This window comes from Pholis gunnellus (assembly GCF_910591455.1).
Source record: "Pholis gunnellus genome assembly, chromosome: 3".
Lineage (NCBI taxonomy): Eukaryota > Metazoa > Chordata > Actinopteri > Perciformes > Pholidae > Pholis > Pholis gunnellus.
Genome location: NC_136529.1, coordinates 21,594,470 through 21,614,940, shown reverse-complemented (window position 1 = coordinate 21,614,940; position 20,471 = coordinate 21,594,470). Strand labels below are relative to the sequence as shown.

The 20,471-nt window shown below is 43.3% G+C and overlaps 1 protein-coding gene across 2 annotated transcripts in view; it reads right to left on the bottom strand.

Annotated features, from left to right (window-relative positions):
• Window positions 1-3,895: 3,895 nt before the first annotated feature.
• fgd5a (FYVE, RhoGEF and PH domain containing 5a) overlaps window positions 3,896-20,471 on the bottom strand; it is a 31,042-nt gene continuing 14,466 nt past the window's right edge. The window contains exons 6-21 of one of the 2 annotated variants that reach the window (XM_079183485.1): window positions 19,270-19,424; window positions 18,128-18,284; window positions 13,936-14,026; window positions 13,270-13,320; window positions 13,006-13,064; window positions 12,197-12,268; window positions 11,940-12,008; window positions 9,378-9,461; window positions 9,209-9,288; window positions 8,983-9,079; window positions 7,573-7,710; window positions 7,256-7,358; window positions 6,983-7,119; window positions 5,185-5,313; window positions 4,677-4,828; window positions 3,896-4,001 (exon numbers count right to left, since the gene is read on the bottom strand). In XM_079183485.1, the coding sequence (XP_079039611.1) occupies window positions 3,965-4,001; window positions 4,677-4,828; window positions 5,185-5,313; window positions 6,983-7,119; window positions 7,256-7,358; window positions 7,573-7,710; window positions 8,983-9,079; window positions 9,209-9,288; window positions 9,378-9,461; window positions 11,940-12,008; window positions 12,197-12,268; window positions 13,006-13,064; window positions 13,270-13,320; window positions 13,936-14,026; window positions 18,128-18,284; window positions 19,270-19,424 (1,611 nt within the window). In that variant the 3' untranslated portion in view covers window positions 3,896-3,964. The remainder of the gene's footprint in view (window positions 4,002-4,676; window positions 4,829-5,184; window positions 5,314-6,982; window positions 7,120-7,255; window positions 7,359-7,572; window positions 7,711-8,982; window positions 9,080-9,208; window positions 9,289-9,377; window positions 9,462-11,939; window positions 12,009-12,196; window positions 12,269-13,005; window positions 13,065-13,269; window positions 13,321-13,935; window positions 14,027-18,127; window positions 18,285-19,269; window positions 19,425-20,471) is intronic. The other variant, XM_079183486.1, reaches the window with a different exon arrangement.

Here is a 20,471-nt window from a genome sequence, read left to right as displayed (position 1 = left end):
AAGAAACCCTCACCTCAAAGTTGGGTCAGGTGTGTTCATAGTATTACGAAGGGAAATGCTCAACTGCCTACGTTGGTGTTGTCATGTGGGCCGCTCAGCCTGGCAACACCGGCTCCTTTGACATGTATTGCATACAGTTAAATCTCACACACCCTCTTTGCTTTTCCTATCGATTACTTATAATGATCTCAGTTTGATTCTGAACTTTTGTGACTGCATATTGAAGTAGTTTATGAAATGCAAAACAGGCCCTCTATCTTGAATTCCTTATTGACCTCCCGGATGTGAACGTTTTCGACTGTGTACAAGGAGAAGTTGTCCTTTTTTTTTCTATTTTAAGAGGTCCTCTTCTTACAATTTGCCGAGACTGCTGAAATTGAAGCTAATGATTCATACAAGCAGGCCGTTACCTAATGACTTTGTGCATCTCTGGTTGCCTGGCTACTAAGGGGAAGGTTTTGTGAATGTGTTCGCATGAGTAAGAGACCGTGTCACGGAGTTCATGCTCAAGAGGAGAAGTGGAGCAAGGTGTCTTTAACTTTCAGGTGCCTGAAGGAAATGGACAACTTTCCACGCTTACAATGCCTTTTTCTCACTCCTCTCTCGCTTTTGGTACTTCGAGTGAGTATTGGGTCACTGACACTCCTGGGATCATGTATCTAGAGCAACCCCAATCTTCCTATTTTCTGTTCTGCCTACTTTCTGTATGACACGCAGTCACTCCAACTTCACTCATCTAATTTGAAATGATCTTTAGGTTTTGACCTCTGTATCCAGTAATCTGAGCAAACACTCCGCTCCGTGTCCTTCCTTCACTATTATCAGAATAGACCGTCTTTTCAAGTTATTAATGAGCAAATCAAATACCAGTTTTCAATTTTTCAAAAGACTGGCCGATAAATGAAAGCCACATCCTTTTTCTTTTCTTTGGTGAGCTCTCACATCGGGCCTGCTGTGATAAACTCTCAGTCATTAATATTGCAGATGTTGAAAAAGAAAACAGGCCCAAATGTCTCGTGCTGTTTCTTTGTCTTTAAATATTAATGCGAGTGCTGCTTTCTTGGTCGCGGTCCCCTCGCTGTGTGACTTGGTTGTTCCAGCTTAGCGGAAGTCTTTGGCGTAAGTCACTTATCTGAGATTGCTCGTATTACCCAGCAATCTGACCGGAGCTGGGAAGTGAAAGCCTGGAGAGAAGAAGGGCTCATTATGGTCTCTCCTGGAAGGGGATGGGAATGTGTGTTTTATATTTGGCCAAAGTAAATCAGCAACAAGGCAACAGTTACCAGTAATGATGTGTTATCCCTCTGGGCAATACAAATATGTCACCTTAATATGACCTGCATTTGAGTGCCTCTCTCGGGTCAATCAGTGTAGAGAAAATTAATGGAATGGAATGTCGTTGAATTCTGATCCAGCATGAAGTAAAAATGGTTTGACAAATACAGCATGTCTTGTTTTTTAGTGGGGGCATCACAGACCTTTGAAATAATACATATAGTTGATGACAAGAACTGTGATAGAGTTGTTTGAATCTTAAACACAATCTGCACCAATATTGCACTTCGATGTGCCATCCTTACAATCACCAACATCATTCCTAGGCAAAGGTAATAGCAGCATGATACGAAAAATCAACTGAAATGTCATCTTATGCGTCTGTTAATTGTGTGTGTAAAAGGATTTGCAGCGTACAGGGGACACCTGGTGATCCACGTCACACTATTCCAAATATAATCTCTCTCTTTCCCCTTCTTATTCCGTATAAAGCTTAACATGTTTTCAAAGCAACAATGATACTTCAAGTTTCTTCTGATTTTCCTTCAATGATGGAAAACAGTGCTGCTTGAATTATTAGTACGTGTCATGCAATAGTAAATGGCATGAAGTACCGCTGCCCTCTGCTGGATGAAAGAGACATTTAACTAAACTGTGAGCCAATGTCTCAAACAATGGACACAAACAGGTACAGCATGTACTTATTTCAGCGTCATCCCAGAATTCATCACTGACAGGCGTGAAACGCAACACAAACACCTGTACAAAGAAACACAAAGCATAGCGTCAACGCTCCCGTGAGTTCTGCTTTTGTGAGGATCATAATTATAGCTGCTGAGATTGTGTCAGACATGTGTCTGAACGATTGTTTACGCCTACTGTGAGTGTGCAGTGTTTTTGTACTCATTTGAATTATATTTCAATAAAATATAGATGTAGGGATTGAGTAGGAACACTGACTGATAACATGCAATCTTGTGTATACAAAATACTGCCTTAAATCTGACCAATTCTCATCAAAGGAACACTGCACTTTAAAAAGGAAACGTATACAGGGGGCTACTGTCCTGCAATGGGCATCAATGTTCAGGTGTTCATGTTATTGTGTCCACTCAGTTTATGTTTTGTAACGTATAATAAGGAAACAGCACCGTGAAGGCACGTGAAGTAAACTTTTTAAAGGAGTTTATTTCTATATGTATCTATATACACAAACATTTACAATGCACTATATGCAAGAGGTACAGTCCATTATAACACTAAGAAACAGGTAGAAAAGCCAAACAGTACTCGATGAACAAATGTGTGCTTTAGAAATAATGCAGTTTGACGGCGGAAAGATCTCATGTAGTACAGCCGACAGCCGAATGGAGTAGATAAAGTCTTTAGGTAGGTTATTTAAGAGAATCTATGCATGTCGGATGATGCTAAACTCCAGACGTCATGACTCCTAACACGGGCAGTTTAAAGGTGGTATGAAGATGTGTTAACCATTAAATCGAGTGATTTTATCCAGTAGTCATGTATATACAGCAAGAAAAGAGCAGTAATAGAAATGGCACAAAAGTATTTTCTTGTGTTACTGGACTGTAACCAAACTGTTCCAAAATACTAGAGGTTTAAAGTATATGCAAGTAGATAAAAGGCTAATGTTATCAAAGTCTCTTCTGGCAACATGACAGCAGTACAGTACTTTGATAATATAAAGACGAAAAAAGGGGTACAGTTTCATTTCAGGCACATCATCAATTTGCAAATTGCACTGCATTCAACTGGAAGAAATCAATTGGCACTTAAGAACTGTATGACTTTTTTTTTTCTTCTTTCAAAACCTTTAGATTCAAATACAAAGCATCTTTGAAAGTGTTCATCCTTAGAAATACTCCCGAGTCATGCCGAGGGTCATTCCGTATGCTTTGTAGATTCAATATAACAGTAACATTGTGTTAAACTCCACAACCAACATAATGTACACGCACTGGGACGATTAAAAGGACCTCTTACTCAGAACATCATGTAACAGCATTTCTATACAAACCCTATAATTCACTTCATATCTGCAGTGTGTATTTCACAATATATATTCAGAATACCAATTACCAATATTTTCTTTTTTTACTCGCTGCAAATACGACTACAAAGCAAAGTTTGTTTGTGATCTTATACCCATCACAGAACAAAGGCTGGAACTGTTTCACATGTAAAAAAAATGAAAAGGATGTAACGTTCTCCTGCAGAACCAAAGAGTGGTTTAATAATCCAGTGGAACCTCAGGCACAAGACACCAGAATACAGCAAAGTTGAAAGAGTTGACTTTTTGCAGGATGCGCCGTGTAAAAAGATGAAACAGTCGGAATAAAACGTTCGTTTTGATGAAGCATTTGATGAAGCTGCTCCTAAAAAGTGAAGGCTCCTGTGAACTCGGCTGGACCAGTAGAGGTTTCATATGTTAGATCATTCTCCAACAAGAGGTAACCCCGCCCCCCCCTCCCACCTTTACCTTCCTACCGTCGGGTGGCAGCCTGATCTGGTGATTAAATTGTCACATAATATTCCACACAAACAGGTCACATGTGATGAATTCTTACTGGTGGTCTGAGTTGAGAAGCAGCAGGTAGCTATGTTGTGCTCCACAGAGGAGTTGTAGCAGTCACAGACAGCAGGGCGTGTTCGTTTTACTGAGCGGGCGCTATAAAACAGTAGCCTCCTCCATGGCATTGACCCATCTGAAACACAGGAAAGATGACTCCTTTTAACGCTTCACTGAACACTTAATGGGACATTCAAGCTTGCATTATATTACCAACAAACCGCTACACACCTTTATAAAGGATCTGAAAACTGTTTGTGTTTTATGTCTTTTTCTTGATTTTCTAATTGTATGTTTTGTGGTTTGTTCACCTCTTCTCATCTCTGACTTTTTATTTTGTTCTGTCAACTCGTTTGGTTATTGCAACATGAACTAATTCTGTGCAATTCCTGAGCCTGATGTCATCGTTCACAGATACAGATTAAAATGCTGTCAGATTGACACATTTTACAAAACATCTTGTCATCAAAGAACACATATACAGATAGAACACACAAATTAAAACATACTGAGGAACACAAAAGCAGATATGTCAGCATGGAATTAGATCATAGCAGTATTTTAGGACCTGAAAAAAAGAGACGTCCAACATTCAACCCATGTTGAGGCACTCTCACACATGACATACACATGTCAACCCTCAGTAATTGCTCGCTACCCATACCAGGCTTCGAACCAGGTCCCTGGTGGTCTAGTGGTTAGGATTCGGCGCTCTCACCGCCGCGGCCCGGGTTCGATTCCCGGTCAGGGAACTTAGTTTTGACAGCTGCAGCAGCAAAACAGATTTGAGAGACATAAACATGCTGCTAACCTGCGCGCGGTTTGCGGATCTTCGGCCCTGAAGGTATAATATAGGGTTTTCTTGTGGTAGAGATGGAACACATTGCTTTCCTCTCCCTCTGGCCTCTCTGTTAGCTTGACAGTGAAGCACTGCAGCGGTAGACTCTCTGAAGCCACTTTATCCTGAAGGAACCAGAGTGAAGACATCAAGCACAGGCATACAAGTTTAAAAAAACCGCCAATCTCGCTGTCAGCAGCAATATGCAAATAACAAGAATGTCATGCTTCAAGAAGAACAAAAGCAGTGCAACATTCAGATGTCAAAAGAAACACAGAGAGCACAGAGAATCCCTTCATTAGTCACATGAAGTGTTCTGCCCTGGAGGGAAGGTTGAACAGTGGACATGGGAGTGTTAAATAGTTCTGTACTGCAATTGGCCAGATGTAAAGAGGAAAATGGTTAGATAAAGGCTGAGAGGAAAGGCCTGAGAGTGCGCGAGTGTTTTGGGGCTGGTGCGGGAGACTCTGTGCCCCCTCACCTCACGGGCTGTGAAGGTGTAGAGCACCTTGTCTTTGAGGAGGAACCACAGACGCTTCCACTTCCTCTTGCTCTTCTTCCGGCGCTGCAGGCTGCCACTCATGGTGGATCCCTCCACGGTAAGCGACATCTGATGAAATGCATGACACATTAAAGCCTCAATGAATGCATACTAGACAGCTAGAGGGACTGGATAATATAACCGGAACCTTTTTGCAGTATAATGTAACCCAGCTAAACAAAACCACAAACTACAAAATCCAGCTCCACTTTTTCCTCTGACACTGTCAACCAGAATGGACAACAAGGATATCACATGTCGTTTTTAATACAGGTGCAGGATTACATTACAATCCTGTTATTTAGTCTAAGCGCTAAAGATAGGAATGAAGGGTCTAGAGCAGGGGTACACAGAGACGTTGTTACTACTACAAGGCTTCTTGAATATATATATATATATATATATATATATATGGCACTAAGTAGTGCAAGTTAGATATTATTGTAAGGTTCCGGACCTTTGCACGAGGAGATTTTCTCAATCTGGACCTTTTGGAAATTGACTTAAATACCCCTGGTCTAGAGGTAGACAGTGTACCCTGCTGGTAGGTCTTGTGCACTGCACTTAAAAATCAGGTCATCACCTCCCTGGTAGTCTAGTGGTTAGGATTCGGCGCTCTCACCGCCGCGGCCTGGGTTCGATTCACGGTCAGGGAACGCGCTTTTTAATACAGAGATAACGCAATTTCTTGGCTAAATTTGAATTATTTCACATGGGAGATGTATGTCTGTGCTGTTTCAACCAGTTTCAACTGGGTTGGGCTCATCGAGAAAAAGGTGATGCTGTGATGTCGCATATTTCCAAACAGGATTTAGCAATATTTTAATCCAAGTGTAATGACAGTTGTGGAGTTGCTCTCTGAAATTGCTGGGCCACTGTCGCTTTAATCTGATCAAACTGCACCTACATGGTCCTGCTTAAGCAGGTTAGAGTTTTAAATGAAATACTCTTAACAATTAAATATCAAAGAATGTTTTTTCTCTGAACTTTAACAGACTTATTCAGTCATACATATCCAATGTTAGAATAATACGAAAGAGTGCAAACCAGGTTTCCAGAGGCTTTAAGATGCAGCAGTTTTACCTGCATCAGTGTCAAGGTAGAGCTGCACAGCCATCTGGACCCTCCCTGAAGGTTGCAGGTCCAACCAGAACTCAGCACGGCTGCTGGTCTTGGACTTCTTACTACTACTACTAGGCTTCTTGAATATATATATATATATGGCACTAAGTAGTGCAAGTTAGATATTATTGTAAGGTTCCGGACCTTTGCACGAGGAGATTTTCTCAATCTGGACCTTTTGGAAATTTACTTGAATACCCCTGGTCTAGAGGTAGACAGTGAACCCTGCTGGCAGGTCTTGTTCACTACACTTAATAAACAGATCGTCACCTTCCTGGTAGTCTAGTGGTTAGGATTCGGCGCTCTCACCGCCGCGGCCCTGGTTCGATTCCCGGTCAGGGAACATCATTTACTTAAATATTTGAATAATAACCATTAGACGTAGTACCACAGAAGGCAATTATGTTGAAAGTGAACATGTCACATGAACATGAACAAAACACTGAAGTCATATCAAGCTTGTCAGTCATCATCTAAACATATATCACGTCCATATGTACATTACAATTTGAACTGTAACTTTTAATCAAATAAGGCTAGTAAGCTGTCATATTTTGAGGCTCGTCAAATGCATGTTTGAAATGAAAAAGTGGTACAGATGACATGTGTAGGCCACCTGGTTGAGAGGGGAGGTGCTCTTCCTGCTCTTCCACAAACTCGGGGGCTGCAGGCTCTGGAAGACAGCAGAGAGGGGACGGCTGGCCCGGTGAGTCCGAGGGCTGGAGTTACCGCACGCCCCCGACACGCTGCAACCTACACACACACACACACGCACAGACACACAGTTAAGACCATATCAAAGAGGAAGAGTCACACCAATCTGTTTTTCTTTCTGCTGTACTGCCCCACCAGTGAGACGAAACCGCATAAAGAAAAAACTGAGATTCACCTCTTTTCCTGAGCTCGGGATAGCAATGGTCACACACTTTGGCCACCCTGTCTTTGAGGTACTTCAGTGGGTATCTATTCCTGGAACAAGCACGGCACACCACCTGCTCACAGAGACAGAGATTTGCAACCAACAGCAATAAATACTCTCACTGAATAATCAAAAGTCTACTTAAAGGAACCTAGGATCATGGGTTTACTGGATAAACAATTTCTGTTTTCCTTTCTACCTCTAGTCCTGGTCAGTGATCTACTAAAACTCCAGTACAGTGAAACACAAACAAGTCACAGTGGCTTTTGCAGTTTTGTGAATCTGACCTTGCCGCAGGCGTTGCAGTGGTGTCGTCTCAGCGTGAGGCTGAAGTCAGAGGTACAGTTCATGCACATCATCACGTGAGAAACTGGCACTAGTACAGGAGCAGCCTCACCCAGGGCCATCCACAACTTCTCAAGGGCCTGTGGACACATATGATGATAAGCAGACAATATATGTAAAACACAATTTCTGAAACTAGGGCCCTCTTAGGTCTATTATTGTAAGGTTCCGGACCTTTGCACGAGGAGATTTTCTCAATCTGGACCTTTTGGGAATTTTCTTGAATACCCCTGGTCTAGAGGTAGACAGTGAACCCTGCTGGAAGGTCTGGTGCACTGCACTTGATAAACAGCTCGTCACCTCCCTGGTAGTCTAGTGGTTAGGATTCGGCGCTCTCACCGCCGCGGCCCGGGTTCGATTCCCGGTCAGGGAACGCGCTTTTTAATACAGAGTATTGGCAAATTGTAAATTTCTTCGAGTGGTCGGGTCCTGAAACAACACGCAATATCTTGGCTAAATTTTAATTAATTCACATGGGAGATGTATGTATGTGCTGTTTCAACCAGTTTCAACTGGGTTGGGCTCATCGAGAAAAAGGTGATGCTGTGATGTCGCATATTTCCAAACAGGATTTAGCAATATTTTAATCCAAGTGTAATGACAGTTGTGGAGTTGCTCTCTGAAATTGCTGGGCCACTGTCGCTTTAATCTGATCAAACCGCACCTACATGGTCAGTGGACACATATGATGATAAGCAGACAATATATGTAAAACACAATTTCTGAAACTAGGGCCCTCTTTGTCGAAACCAAAAAGATATGCACAAAAATAATTACATAGACATCTCTTGGGGAAGCAAACATTTCATTCAAAACAATATAAACCCTTCTAAAATGTCCACATGCCAACTGAGTCTTTGGCATTTTCATTTGTCGCATTCTGTAAATATAGACTATGAACACAAATGCGATGGGCAAACAAAGACAACTGTATCAGACACAATTACTTAAACTGAAGATGACATGAACATATTCACTGTGTTGTACCGTTATTGTGCACGCGAAAGAGCAAACCTCAATCCCATTGTAGTGTTCAAGCTCTGATTTCTACGTGATCTAATTGATTGCAGATGTTTTCACAGGTGCATTCTGGGTGCAGGCGATTGATAATTGAGTGTGGTATTCTCATGGCAGTGTTTAGTAAACAACACACAAACGTATAGGCTTTAAGTTTTGAATATTATATAGAGAAGTACCAGTTTTTGTGTCAATTGCAAAAACTGTATTACTCTTAGTGAAAGCAATAGAACTACATTTTTGCAGAAATCATTTCAAAAGTAAACTTTTATGAATCAACCCAAATGAGAAAATGTCTTTAACTTCATCAAACAGCATTTCTTTACTGTTCTTACCTCACTGCAGGGTCCACCAAACGTACAGAGTCCCGCTGCATGGTCTGCTATGGCTCGACTCAGCGTGTGGAACCAGTCCTCCCTCTCTCCAACTGAGCTGAAGAGGGAAGCAGACAAACAATCACACCTGACCCGGAAGCCTTTGGATTGGACAAAAGGAGTCTCGGGCAAGTCCTAAACAAATTCACACACGTTAATTTCAAGGTTTTTGCCGTCAGATGCTCACCTTGCTGAGAGTGTTATGGTGATGTCAGACACCTCAATTTTAAGACAGTTCAGCACATTGTCTAGAACCGGTTTGCTCACCTGTGTGAGGAGCAAAAAACACATCACAGGTCAGACAAAAAGACATTGATGACGTTGGAGATTGTCAGAGAAAGGATAAATGAATGTACCTTCATCCCAGACAGAGAGAGCGTGTTCTTAAGCCTGTATTTCCCATCCTGCTGAGGGTAGGTGTACAGCATTATATCGTTCATCTGATAAAGAACATAGAAAGAGGAAAGAAGAGGTGTATTATGTTAGGTTTGAAAGAGGTTCAAAGAACAACAGAGCAGATAACTGAGAATGTAAAATCGTAGAAATATTCAGCTATTCAGAATGTAATACCCCCTAATTTCCACAAGGCGGTGGTGTTACCTCGAGAGAAATATATACGCGCACACACCTCTTTGTTTATTCTTTCTTTCTTGAAAGCAACTTTCTGGGCCCAACTACTTTGATCATGTTTCCTTTCACAGCGTTCACACATGTCTGTGCAGCCCCTCAAAGCAACATTCCCATGTATGCACACAACAAAATAGGTGTTTATTTGCTTGTCAGACCAAAAGTATTGTGATCGCCCGAACTCGCTGAGAAGTCCATTGTGTTGTGGGAGGCATTTAACTTCTTCCCAGACAAAAGAGATGACATCATTGGTCACACCTAATGTGTGCTCTAAACATCCGCTGGGGCCGTAAAAGCAGCATCCAGGAATTCTCCACCCTGCTCCGGACTCCAGGCCTCCCCTCGCCCTCCCAGCCTCCTCAGGCTATACACTGTGAACCAGGACTGGGTGGAACCGGCCACCTTCACCACCACCACAACAACAACAACACAAACAGCCGCAGTTACGGGTTCGCCGGCTCGACTGGCTGGAGACAAAACAGTGCGTGAGCCCGAGCCCTGCCTGCGACCTCTGCACCGCAGTTCGTCTGCTCCACCCTGCGCCGGCAATTTACCCAAAGATTCCTTCCACAGAAACCCAATCCAAGTGCCAAGTCGACATACTTCACAAACGACTTTCCCAGATGAGACACAACGTGCACCTACTTGACCCCTTGGCACCTAAGACATTTAATTTAACCGTGGCATTTCATCTCGTCCACGAACCCTTCACCTCATTCACCTGCCTCCTTCACTCGTACTCTCTTTCCTCTGGCAGCTTTCTTTACCTCCATCCTCCTCCTAATCCCTTCCCTCACTCATTCACCCCGCTTCTCCTTCTTCTCCGAGCCCAGGCTTGTGACATGGCTGCAGCTTCTCCCCGTCGCTTAGGTGAGTGATGGCTTTCATCTTCAACGTTGTCTGGATTCTCTTTCCTTAAAAGCCCATAAATAACACCTGACCCACTGAAGCCGTCAAATTCAAGGAAGCAAATGGCTTTATAACCCCGATAGCCTAAATGTATCAACCACAAACCCCTGCTAGTTGTCGCTCAACTGCAATTCTGTTTAGATGGACCGGGAGAATAATGGAAAAGAGCAAATTGAAGATAAAAAAAGAGATACATAAGTCCATATCTTCACGTTATGTTCTATTTGGATCAGCTAGAAAAAGCCAAAATCATAAAAGCTGCTCCGGGGGATATGCAGCTCCAGGATAATTCATAACATAAGACAGCACGGATTGCACATGGAACAATAGAGTGGGCTTCTCTATTTCACGTTATGTGTTTGTGTAGCACCACCACCCCCTCCTCCGCCACCTCCTCCTCCCTGCATTCTACAGGGTGTCTGGCCTTCACTTTGCTGTCAGTCCCCTCCCAATACACAGGAAGCCAGCATCCAGTGACCCACACCAAACATCCTGTAAGGAAGTGGGGCCCTGGAAAACAAGTCCTGAGAGGGGAGGAGAGGAGAGGAGCGGAGAGGGAGGCCCTCACTGGATGGGTGTGGTGCCAAGTGGTGGTCTCACAGCCTTGGCCTCGTGCACCCCCCCCCTCCCAAATTAACCTACCTCGCAGACCGACCTCCACCCAACATTCCACCATTTTTTCATAGGCCTCGCTAGCTGTGTGTTTGCTTCAACAATATGGCAGGTGTTTTCTACTGCCAGATGTAACAACTGTTTACCCCTCTGTCATTACAAACTCATGGTGTGCATCCAAATATTGTTCAATCCCACAGAACTTTCTCCGCAGAGATCCCAATGTTTCCAAATATACGAAATATGTGAGGTTACATTTTTGGGAAGAGGGTGTAAAACCATGCAAATTCAAATTTACAAGTCTTGTCCTAACCCGCAACAAAGAGACGGAACAAGCTACAGAATATACTGTCAGACAGTGAATGGTTTTAACAAGACGGTGGTTATCTTAAAGACTGGAAACAGGTAAAACATTGAGCCTGGCTCTATCCAAAGGTAAATACACATACCAACACCTCTGAAGCTCACTAATTAATACGTTAGATCTCGTTTGAGTAAATTGTACAAGGTTGCCAGAAAACTATAGACTCCAGGAAGTCACTGCACCTGGCCAAGAAAAAGCCAGGCACAAAACCCCCTCAAAAATACAAATTGTAATCTTTACATAAATATAATAAGCTGTGATTGTTGAACATTAGAGGTGCTGGTAGGTAGAGTTCTTTACTCTTTGGACAGAGCCCGGCTAGCTGTTTCCCTCTGCTTACAGTCTTCATGCTAAGCTAAGCTATTCGACTGTTTGCTGTGAGATATGAGAGTGGTATGAATATTACCAGAAACAGGTGTCGCGGCTGCCTGCTTTTCCTCGAGACCTTCATGAGTGTGCCTTCTTTGACAAACATCTGCAAAAAGAAATAAAATGCACAAAGAAAAAGCATAAGAAAAGCACGTTTGTCTCTCAAATTGCAGCTTACATCCACTATGTTTTTAGACCCTGTGAAGGCCTCCTAATACTGTTCTTCAGAATAGAACAATGCTCTGCCGTGTGTTTTTGCGAGTGAGACAGTAACACTGGCCACATGGTGCTCACCCTTCCGGGCTTCAGGACGTCCCTCTTGCCCTTCACGCTGTACTCTATGTGGACCAGACGCAGCAAGTTCTCCTGAGGGAGCAGAGAAAGCACAGAGATGGAGGGAGATTATCCAGTGATGGACAGAAGAGGAGACAAAGAATGAAACTGTCCCTGTTTGTTCGTGAATGAAAGGGAGGGAGGCGGAAAGGGATGTGATACTGAAAACTGAATAGGGGGGGGACAGAGATAGAGGGAGCCTGTGTTTCCACTGTCTGTCAGCCTGTGTGTGTGTGTGTGTGTGTGTTGCCGCATGTGCATATAAGTTTAAAAAAAAAGCGAGTGTGATAAACAGAAGAGGCAAGCCAACAGGGGATCTTGACAGTGAGAGGCGAGAAAAACAGTGGCAGGGGGGGGGGGGGGTTGTAAATTATCTCCATGAACAGCTCATGTTTGAGGGGGGGAGCGTAAGTCATGTCCACCCTCACACTGCTCCCTTTGTAACGATACACCTGGGACTTTCTGATGACATCATCTTTCCTCACCCCTTGCGTTAATCAACAAGCTGCGGAGGCCGACCGCCAAAGAGGAATAGACCTCTCCTTCACTCCAGTGTGTCATTTAGAAGAGGGATTCATACACAGAAGAACCTCAGCTGTCTTAACTTCTTCACGCTTGATCTCCATCCGAAAATTGCTCTTTCATTGTCGAGCCGAATATAAAGAGGTGTCTCTGTAACGGCACGCTGGGCTGGGAATATATCAAACTCAACAGGGAGCTAAACAGTCGGAATGGTCGAAACACATGGAGCGTATCCAGAGTAAACTCACCCCCTGCTTCAGATTGTCATTGGCCTGGTCCGCCACCTCGGACACGATCACCAAGGCAGCTGCAACACAAACAGAGGAAGAAAGAGAGAGATTTATGCGCAGCCCAATTCAATTAAGACACACTCAGTGACTGTGACTCAACAAATAGGGCCTGATGCATGTAGAGCAGCTGCGGTGATGTGTGTCAGTATGTCTTTGTCTGCTGAGAAAACATCACCGTAATGGTTTTGGTTACTAATATCTAGTTGTATTCTGCGGGTTTACCTTGCGTGTCCTCGTATTCTTTTGAATCAGGAGAGAGGTTGTTCAGGTAATCTAGGGAAGACGCGGAAAAATATTCAAGACATGAAAATATCATTAAAATGCAAAGTGAGAAAGAAAAGAGAAATGGTGAAATTGTTTTAACTGTGTGTAAAAAATGTCGATGTTCACACAACTTGCATCTCTTAAAGCTTTGGGTAGAGAATTACATTGTTTTGGCGCATAGCTTTAAAAATGAGCTGCTGATTTTCTTATTTGTGTGATTAGTTCGTAGATATTTAAATAACTGACAGCAGAGGATCTAAGAGGCCATGAAGGATTATAAAACTACAACAAAATCAGTAATGTAGGCTGGTCCCAAACCATTAAAAGCCATGTAAACAAGTCAAACGACTTTAAAACCCAATCCTAAAAAGAGCCAGTGCAGTGTGTTAACTAAACTGCGGTTATGTGCTCTCTCGTTCTTGTTCCAGTTAAAGACCTACCAAACAGAATTCTGAATCAATAATACAGCTCACTCTTATCTACATGTGCTACTGTTGTATTGAGTTTTAGCAGTTATTATTATCCCATAATTGCTACTGCTGGCCTCTATGTCCATTATTGAGCAAAAAATGACACGGGCTTGCTTTAAAGATTACTGTGTGCGTGCGAGTGTTTGTGTGTTACCTGTGAGTAGCATTCGATATTGAAGCACTCTCACAATAACCTGCAGCAGCTGGTGTTTCAGTGGGACTTCAGCTTCCTCTGGGCTTCTCTTCTGCACACACACACACAAAGAAAGTGAGGTAAATATACAGATATCACCACTCCCCATGGGTGAGTGTTCAGTTATTGATTATTTTATCTGAATACACAACTGGCATATGATCATTCTGCTGAATAACATTATGGTGAAATTAAAAAATCTTGTTCATTGTGATTTCCAATCGAAGGACCTCAGGGCGTCCCCGAAGTGCACCCAGAAAACCACAGCTCTGTGAAGGTAACCTCTACAATACGCTGCTTCAAGTCGAGGTCACAAGTGACCATTGGGACACTATCGGACTGGGTGACCTTCACGCATCTCTCAAGCGCACAAAAAAACCCTCAACAACTCCCATTCTTCTTCTCAGAGTAGTCATTTGTAGGTGAAAGGGGACAGAAATTCGCACAATCAAAGAGAGCTTTAGAAAATCAATCAGGATCTAATTGTCTCTGACAGGTATTTATGCCCTGAGCGGTGGAGGAGCAACAGGGAACAGGGCACACACACACACACACACACACACACACACACACACACACACACACACACACACACACACACACACACACACACACACACACACACACACACACACACACACTGTCTTTTCTAATCCAATGAAGTCCTATCCTTCATTAGAGAGGCACAGATAGCACCCTGCGGGAAACAGCATCTTCATCTTATTTACACTGCACACACACTGCACACACACTGCACACACACAAGAGCCCACGCAGACACATACTGTACCCATCTCAGACACATTCACAAACACATACAATATATTATTGATGATGCGCACCCCCCACACACAAGCAGACACACACACACACACACGCACAGACCTTGGGCTGGCGATGAGATAACACTGATTCGGCCTGTAAAAGGGAGGGATGGGAGGCGAGTTAAACACACCGCTCTTTGTCTTCATTATCACAATCTGGAGTGCAGGAGACAAAAAGGAAAACCGAGAGCTGATGCTTCTTTTAATGAGCAGGCCACCCGTGAATACTAGCTTCATTTTATTTATTTCTCCGTCTCATCATCCTCTTCTCCTTTGACTTCGGTCCTCAGCAACAACCTCTGATTTGAGTTTCTCTCACATTTCCTTCCTCCTCTCTCCTGCTCACTGCATGATGCATCCCAGTACAATAATAACCAGCTCTCCATTATTACACCCGCTTGGCTTCAGCACTTCCGCTCTCCTCAAGTGTCGCTTGTAAATTGTCATCCAATTGACACTTGTTCAGAGGAAGTGGCTTTCCAGAGATGGTAATTAGCACGTGGTTTGTTTGGGTGAGCGAGCCAAAGGGAGGAGGAGAGAAGAGGGAGTGCGTGATGTCTCGTGCTGGGAGATAAACACACACACACACACACACACACACGCACACACACACGCACAGACAAACAAACACATCTTTCACACTCTGTCACAGCCAGCTGATTTTCTGCCGACACACACACACACACACACACACACACAACTGATCTAATTGGGGGGTTGTAAAGGAGGCTGCTTCTCTAATTAGCTTCTGTCTGCCTCATTGCCCAGCTGCCTTTACAACGAATTCACTCCATTGCTCTCTCTCTATCGCTCTCCGTCCACCTGCTGCACAGCCTCCTCCTTATGGGCTTCTTGCACAAGAGACAACACACACAGGCTTTGCACAAACACCGACCATGGCACCAATATAAACCCAAGATGATGTGCTTTGGAAAGAGATTTCCTCAGCACGGCATTTCTTTGAAGATAAAAATAGTTTCACAAGATCCACACAATTCGTGTATGCACATGCCCCGGCAAAACGATCAGACGCCAGTACAACGAGGAGCAAACCCTCTCACACAAAGGGACACACACACACACACACACACACACATCACACTCTGTTGGCAAATGTTTGTAGGTGGTGCGGTAAACAAGCAACTGGCTGTGGAGAGGTGGCTTTAAGGCCTGTAAGGGTCTAGCTCTGATCTGATCAGGGTCTGTGGCTACTTCATCACTGTCATCACCACATCCACAATGAAATTACTACCACTTATACTTCTGGCTTATACTTCTGGCTTGGGGAGGAGCAGGAGGGTGGAGAGGAAAGAGACGTGTTGAGGGAGCTAAGGGTTTAAGTCTTGGACAAAGGAAGACAATGAAATGGGGGCAATTGATGAAGAATCAACATTTTTGAATTCACAAAAATAATTGCAATAAGTTAATTAAAACAGCCAAATCAGTACTTCCTTTCCTATGAAGTATAACGACTTGTGAAGTGTCAAACGGCCAACAGATAAAGGACTGCCGTCCCTCTCAGTAGTAAATATTGGGTATCCCATGACCTGTACGATCCTCCTTGCTCTCCCGCGGCCCACCTTTTCGCTCATTACAGTGGGGTCGCACACACCTTGCAATTCCCAAGGCAGTGCTCCGATTTAACGCAGCATCCATCACACACACACACACACACACACACACACACACACACACACACACACACACACACACACACACACACACACACACACACACTCACACACATAATGTCCTGGTGTGGGAGGGTGGGGAGTACAGGCCTCAGATTATACACTTATGCGCAATAAGGGAAACATAAATACAATCTGCAGTGCGGTGAATCTGCCAGCAGACTGAGAAAAAGGATTGAATATGCCTCTGGGTGTTGATTTTAGAGGTGTGAGAGGAATCACAGTCTTTACATGGACACATATGAGGAGTATAGGAACAAAACAGACCAACCTTACTGCAGAGGAAAAAATCTACTTGTGTCCTTAAACAAGACGATATCCTTTCATGCATTTATCGTTCTTTGCAAACCAAGCCTTTCATGGCTACTCCAGATAGCAATTAGTGGTTTATGGTGTGAGAAAAGGGATATAATATCAACTTCACAAGGCTAAAATCAAGAGGCACATTATTGACTTTGTTCGAGGTTAGCAAGGGAAACATTATTAGCTGACTTAGTTCAGGTGTGTGTGAGATACTAAAGGTCAGTGTGACGGTTTACAGTCTCCACCCCTCACCTCCACTCCCTTCTATTTACATTAGCTCCACCAAAGTCAGGCAGAGCCAAAGTTTTGCTGGGCAGGGGCAGCTGCCTCTGAATATTCATGAGCGGAGACAGTTGGTGCCTTGTCCGCTCGCTTTTCTTATCAAACTAGAAACGCCCGGAACCATTGTGGCAGCCACTCACTGCAGCGTGGAACTGGTAATGCGTCCATTGGGGGAGAAAGGTGCAGAGTTGAGCAGGTAGCTTTGTGAAACCTTATGTTCAACAAAAAAACAGAAGCCTGGTAAAGGCTTTTATTTCGTTTCTTTCTGAGCCTTTCCAGGCTTCCTTACTCAGGGTGACCTGTGTGCTGCTACATAGCGGTTTTAAACTCTGTAAATGGGGAATCAATTCTATAGAGCAAGACACAGCCGCATGGAAATGAAAAATCTATTGCTGTATCTCTGCGATCTTATCTATTGTCTCTCTTAATATCCCGTCTTTTAGTTAAAAATAGTCAATTACATTGTTACCAGCTTGGACTATACCCATTCCTGTTCAACATAAGGATATATTGTTGCTTAGGTCGGCCAGGCACACAATCTGTGGACGGCTTTAGAATGAGCTTTTTTTGTGAATTTTGATCACAACACTGAAATCCCACTTCCCTACTCTCCAAGGGAGTAAAAAGGATGAAGAGATCCATGCTGGACAAAGGACGAGTATTTGGTGTTGAGTGGGTATGAAATATGCGAGCATGACAGTGGAAAGGTCAATCCCGTGGAGAGGAGCGGGGATTGAGTTTTTTTTTGGAAAGGCCATTATATCCCCGTGGAAGCTGGGTGACAAAATCTAAGTTGCGAATTGCTGAGTGAGTGCCAGGGAAATACCAGGTTCAATGTCTGCTCCCTGGAAACAAGCAAAAGGCTTAACTTTCCCTCCACAAACAGAGAAACTAAAGCCGAGATTTGAATATGTGACTGTCAAAATACTTCTTCCAGTTACCCTACTGAAGGGTGGATCTTTTGGTGTTAAGCAGTGGTCCGAATCCACGTTCAGTATGCTAAATAATAACACGTAACAACACAAGGACGGGCACAAAAATTCTGTGTTTTACCTCAAATTTCTTGACGATGTTGGCGAAGGCCAGGTTTTCCCTGCAGCTCTCCTCCAGTAAGGACATGCTGCGATCATACTCTGAGATAAAGGTGTCAAACACCCCAAAGTCCTCCCGACGTGACAGGATCACATCAACTACCCTTTGGCTCTCCTCCCTTCACAGAAAGGAAAATCAGAGATTTAGAACATTGTCTTTTGTCATTTCATGTAAAATACAAAGTCTACATTGTGCTGTGCGTCCCAAGAACCAGTAGCTTGTTTTCTTCTCCTCAACCAGCCTAATTCTCCCCAAATTACTGATTTCCCACATTTTCTATAATAATGCTCGACAACCTTGAACAAACATTTAGTTTTCAGTTGTAAATTGTGTGAGTTAGAGAGTTTACAAAATGAATTGTGGCTGCATTATATTATGGCCTCTTATGGCCTCTTTCCCTATGATTGTGAATATCTCAAAATGTTGAGTCTAGAAATAAATTATTGCTGAGAGTTTCCAAACACTATACCATTGATGTTTTGGTTTAAAGGAATTACTTTGACATTTCGGAAAATATGCTTATTTGATTTCTTGCCTAGAGTCAGATGAGAAGATTGATACCTCTCATATCTGTCCATTTATTGTATAAAATCATCTCAGCTTACCTTAGCTTAGCTTAGCACAAACGTGAAGTGAGCGTTAGAGGTGCTGGTAGGACTTAGGCTAGAGACAAGATAGGTGTTTCCCCCTGCTTCCAGTATTTCTGCTAAGTTAAACTAGTCTTATATTTAGTGCAAATACATAGTACAGAATGTTAAATTCCCCCAAGAAAGCAATAAATGGCTATTTCCAAAAATGAAAAACTATCCCTTAGAAAACAGCGCCGATGCTTTAAGAGCTAATTAATGAGTTTGCCGCCATACAACGCCTCCAGTTGAAGAAAGACCTCTCAAATTATGATATCATCCTGCTGTGTTTTTAAAAGCAGGGTTAAGCTAGTGTATGAATGATGGCTATAGCTGAAGTCTCTTTAACATACTGCTAAGTCTGTCTGAGTTTCAAGGGTATTGCGGCTACATACTAAATCCACCACTATGAAAACTGAGCATGCACAACAAACAGACCCCAGCCAAACCAACGGTAATGCCCGTGGTGTTTCTTACCACTGACTAATGCGTTCCTCTAGCTCAGTAAGGATGCTGCTGTGGAGGGTGTAGACCTGGGTGAGCACGCCCAATATCTCTCCCAACCTCTGCTCCTCCAGCACAGGCTCCCCTTCCTCACCCACCGCTGCCTCTGTCACTGCAGACCTAAAGTCCTGCGCAAGGGAGGGAAACAAGAAGTTGTGAGGCAAGCTTTTTAATAAGACAAAAATGTGGGGTAAAAAAAGAGAGGAATGGAGGAAATTGTTGCGAGGATGAAAGGAGGGAGTGAGGGAGAGCAGGAGACATGAAAGGCATAGAGGAATGAGGAATGAAAAGGGGAGAAAAATGGAAGGAAGGAAGGTCAGATCCTCCTAAACATCCTTCCTGCCACCCTCCCTTCAAATCACCTCAGTGCTTCCTCGCCACTTTGGGCTCTGTCCAGGCATTCAGGAAAGGCGGCACTGCTTGCACAAGAGTTACACACCAGGTGTTGTTGCATAAAGACCTTGGTACTCAATGACATAATGTTGTTTTGTACGTAGCCCCCACACTTTTCATTTCTCTGAAGACACGAGCGGAAATATTAACTCGTATACAATGAATTCAGGTCCACTGATGTCCATTCAGCACACATAAAACATAAGCAATAGGCATTAATAGCTGCAGTGTCAGAGACTAAGAGGACTAATATGAGGAGTTATGGCACATGGGAGAGAAAAACCAGGGGAGAGGATATTTATCTACTCAGCAAATTAAGACAAGAAATGGATAAAAGTAAGTGAATCGTGTGTCAACATGTTTGAAAAAAAAATCTCTGTTTTCCCTATGGGGCCAAGCTGTCTGGCAAACTAATGTCGTATATATATATATATATGACTTTAGCGTATATATATTACATTAGTTTGCCAGACAGCTTGGCTCCACAGGGAAAACAGAGCATGTATACACATATAAAAGTAGGCGAATCGTGTGTCAACATGCTTTAAAATATATATATATATATATATATATATGTAGCTTCCGTATGTCTTTAAGGGATAAGTGTCTGGAGCTCATCTATTCCAGTTTTGAGTAAAGCACAGACATAAAACAAATAGAGCTGTCCCAGTCGGTTGAAAGATAATGTGGTGACACTGGGTGCTTCAGAACATGCCGTTCATCATACACAATCAATGGCGTATGAGTTAACATTCATCACATCTGCCGGGGAGAAGAACAGT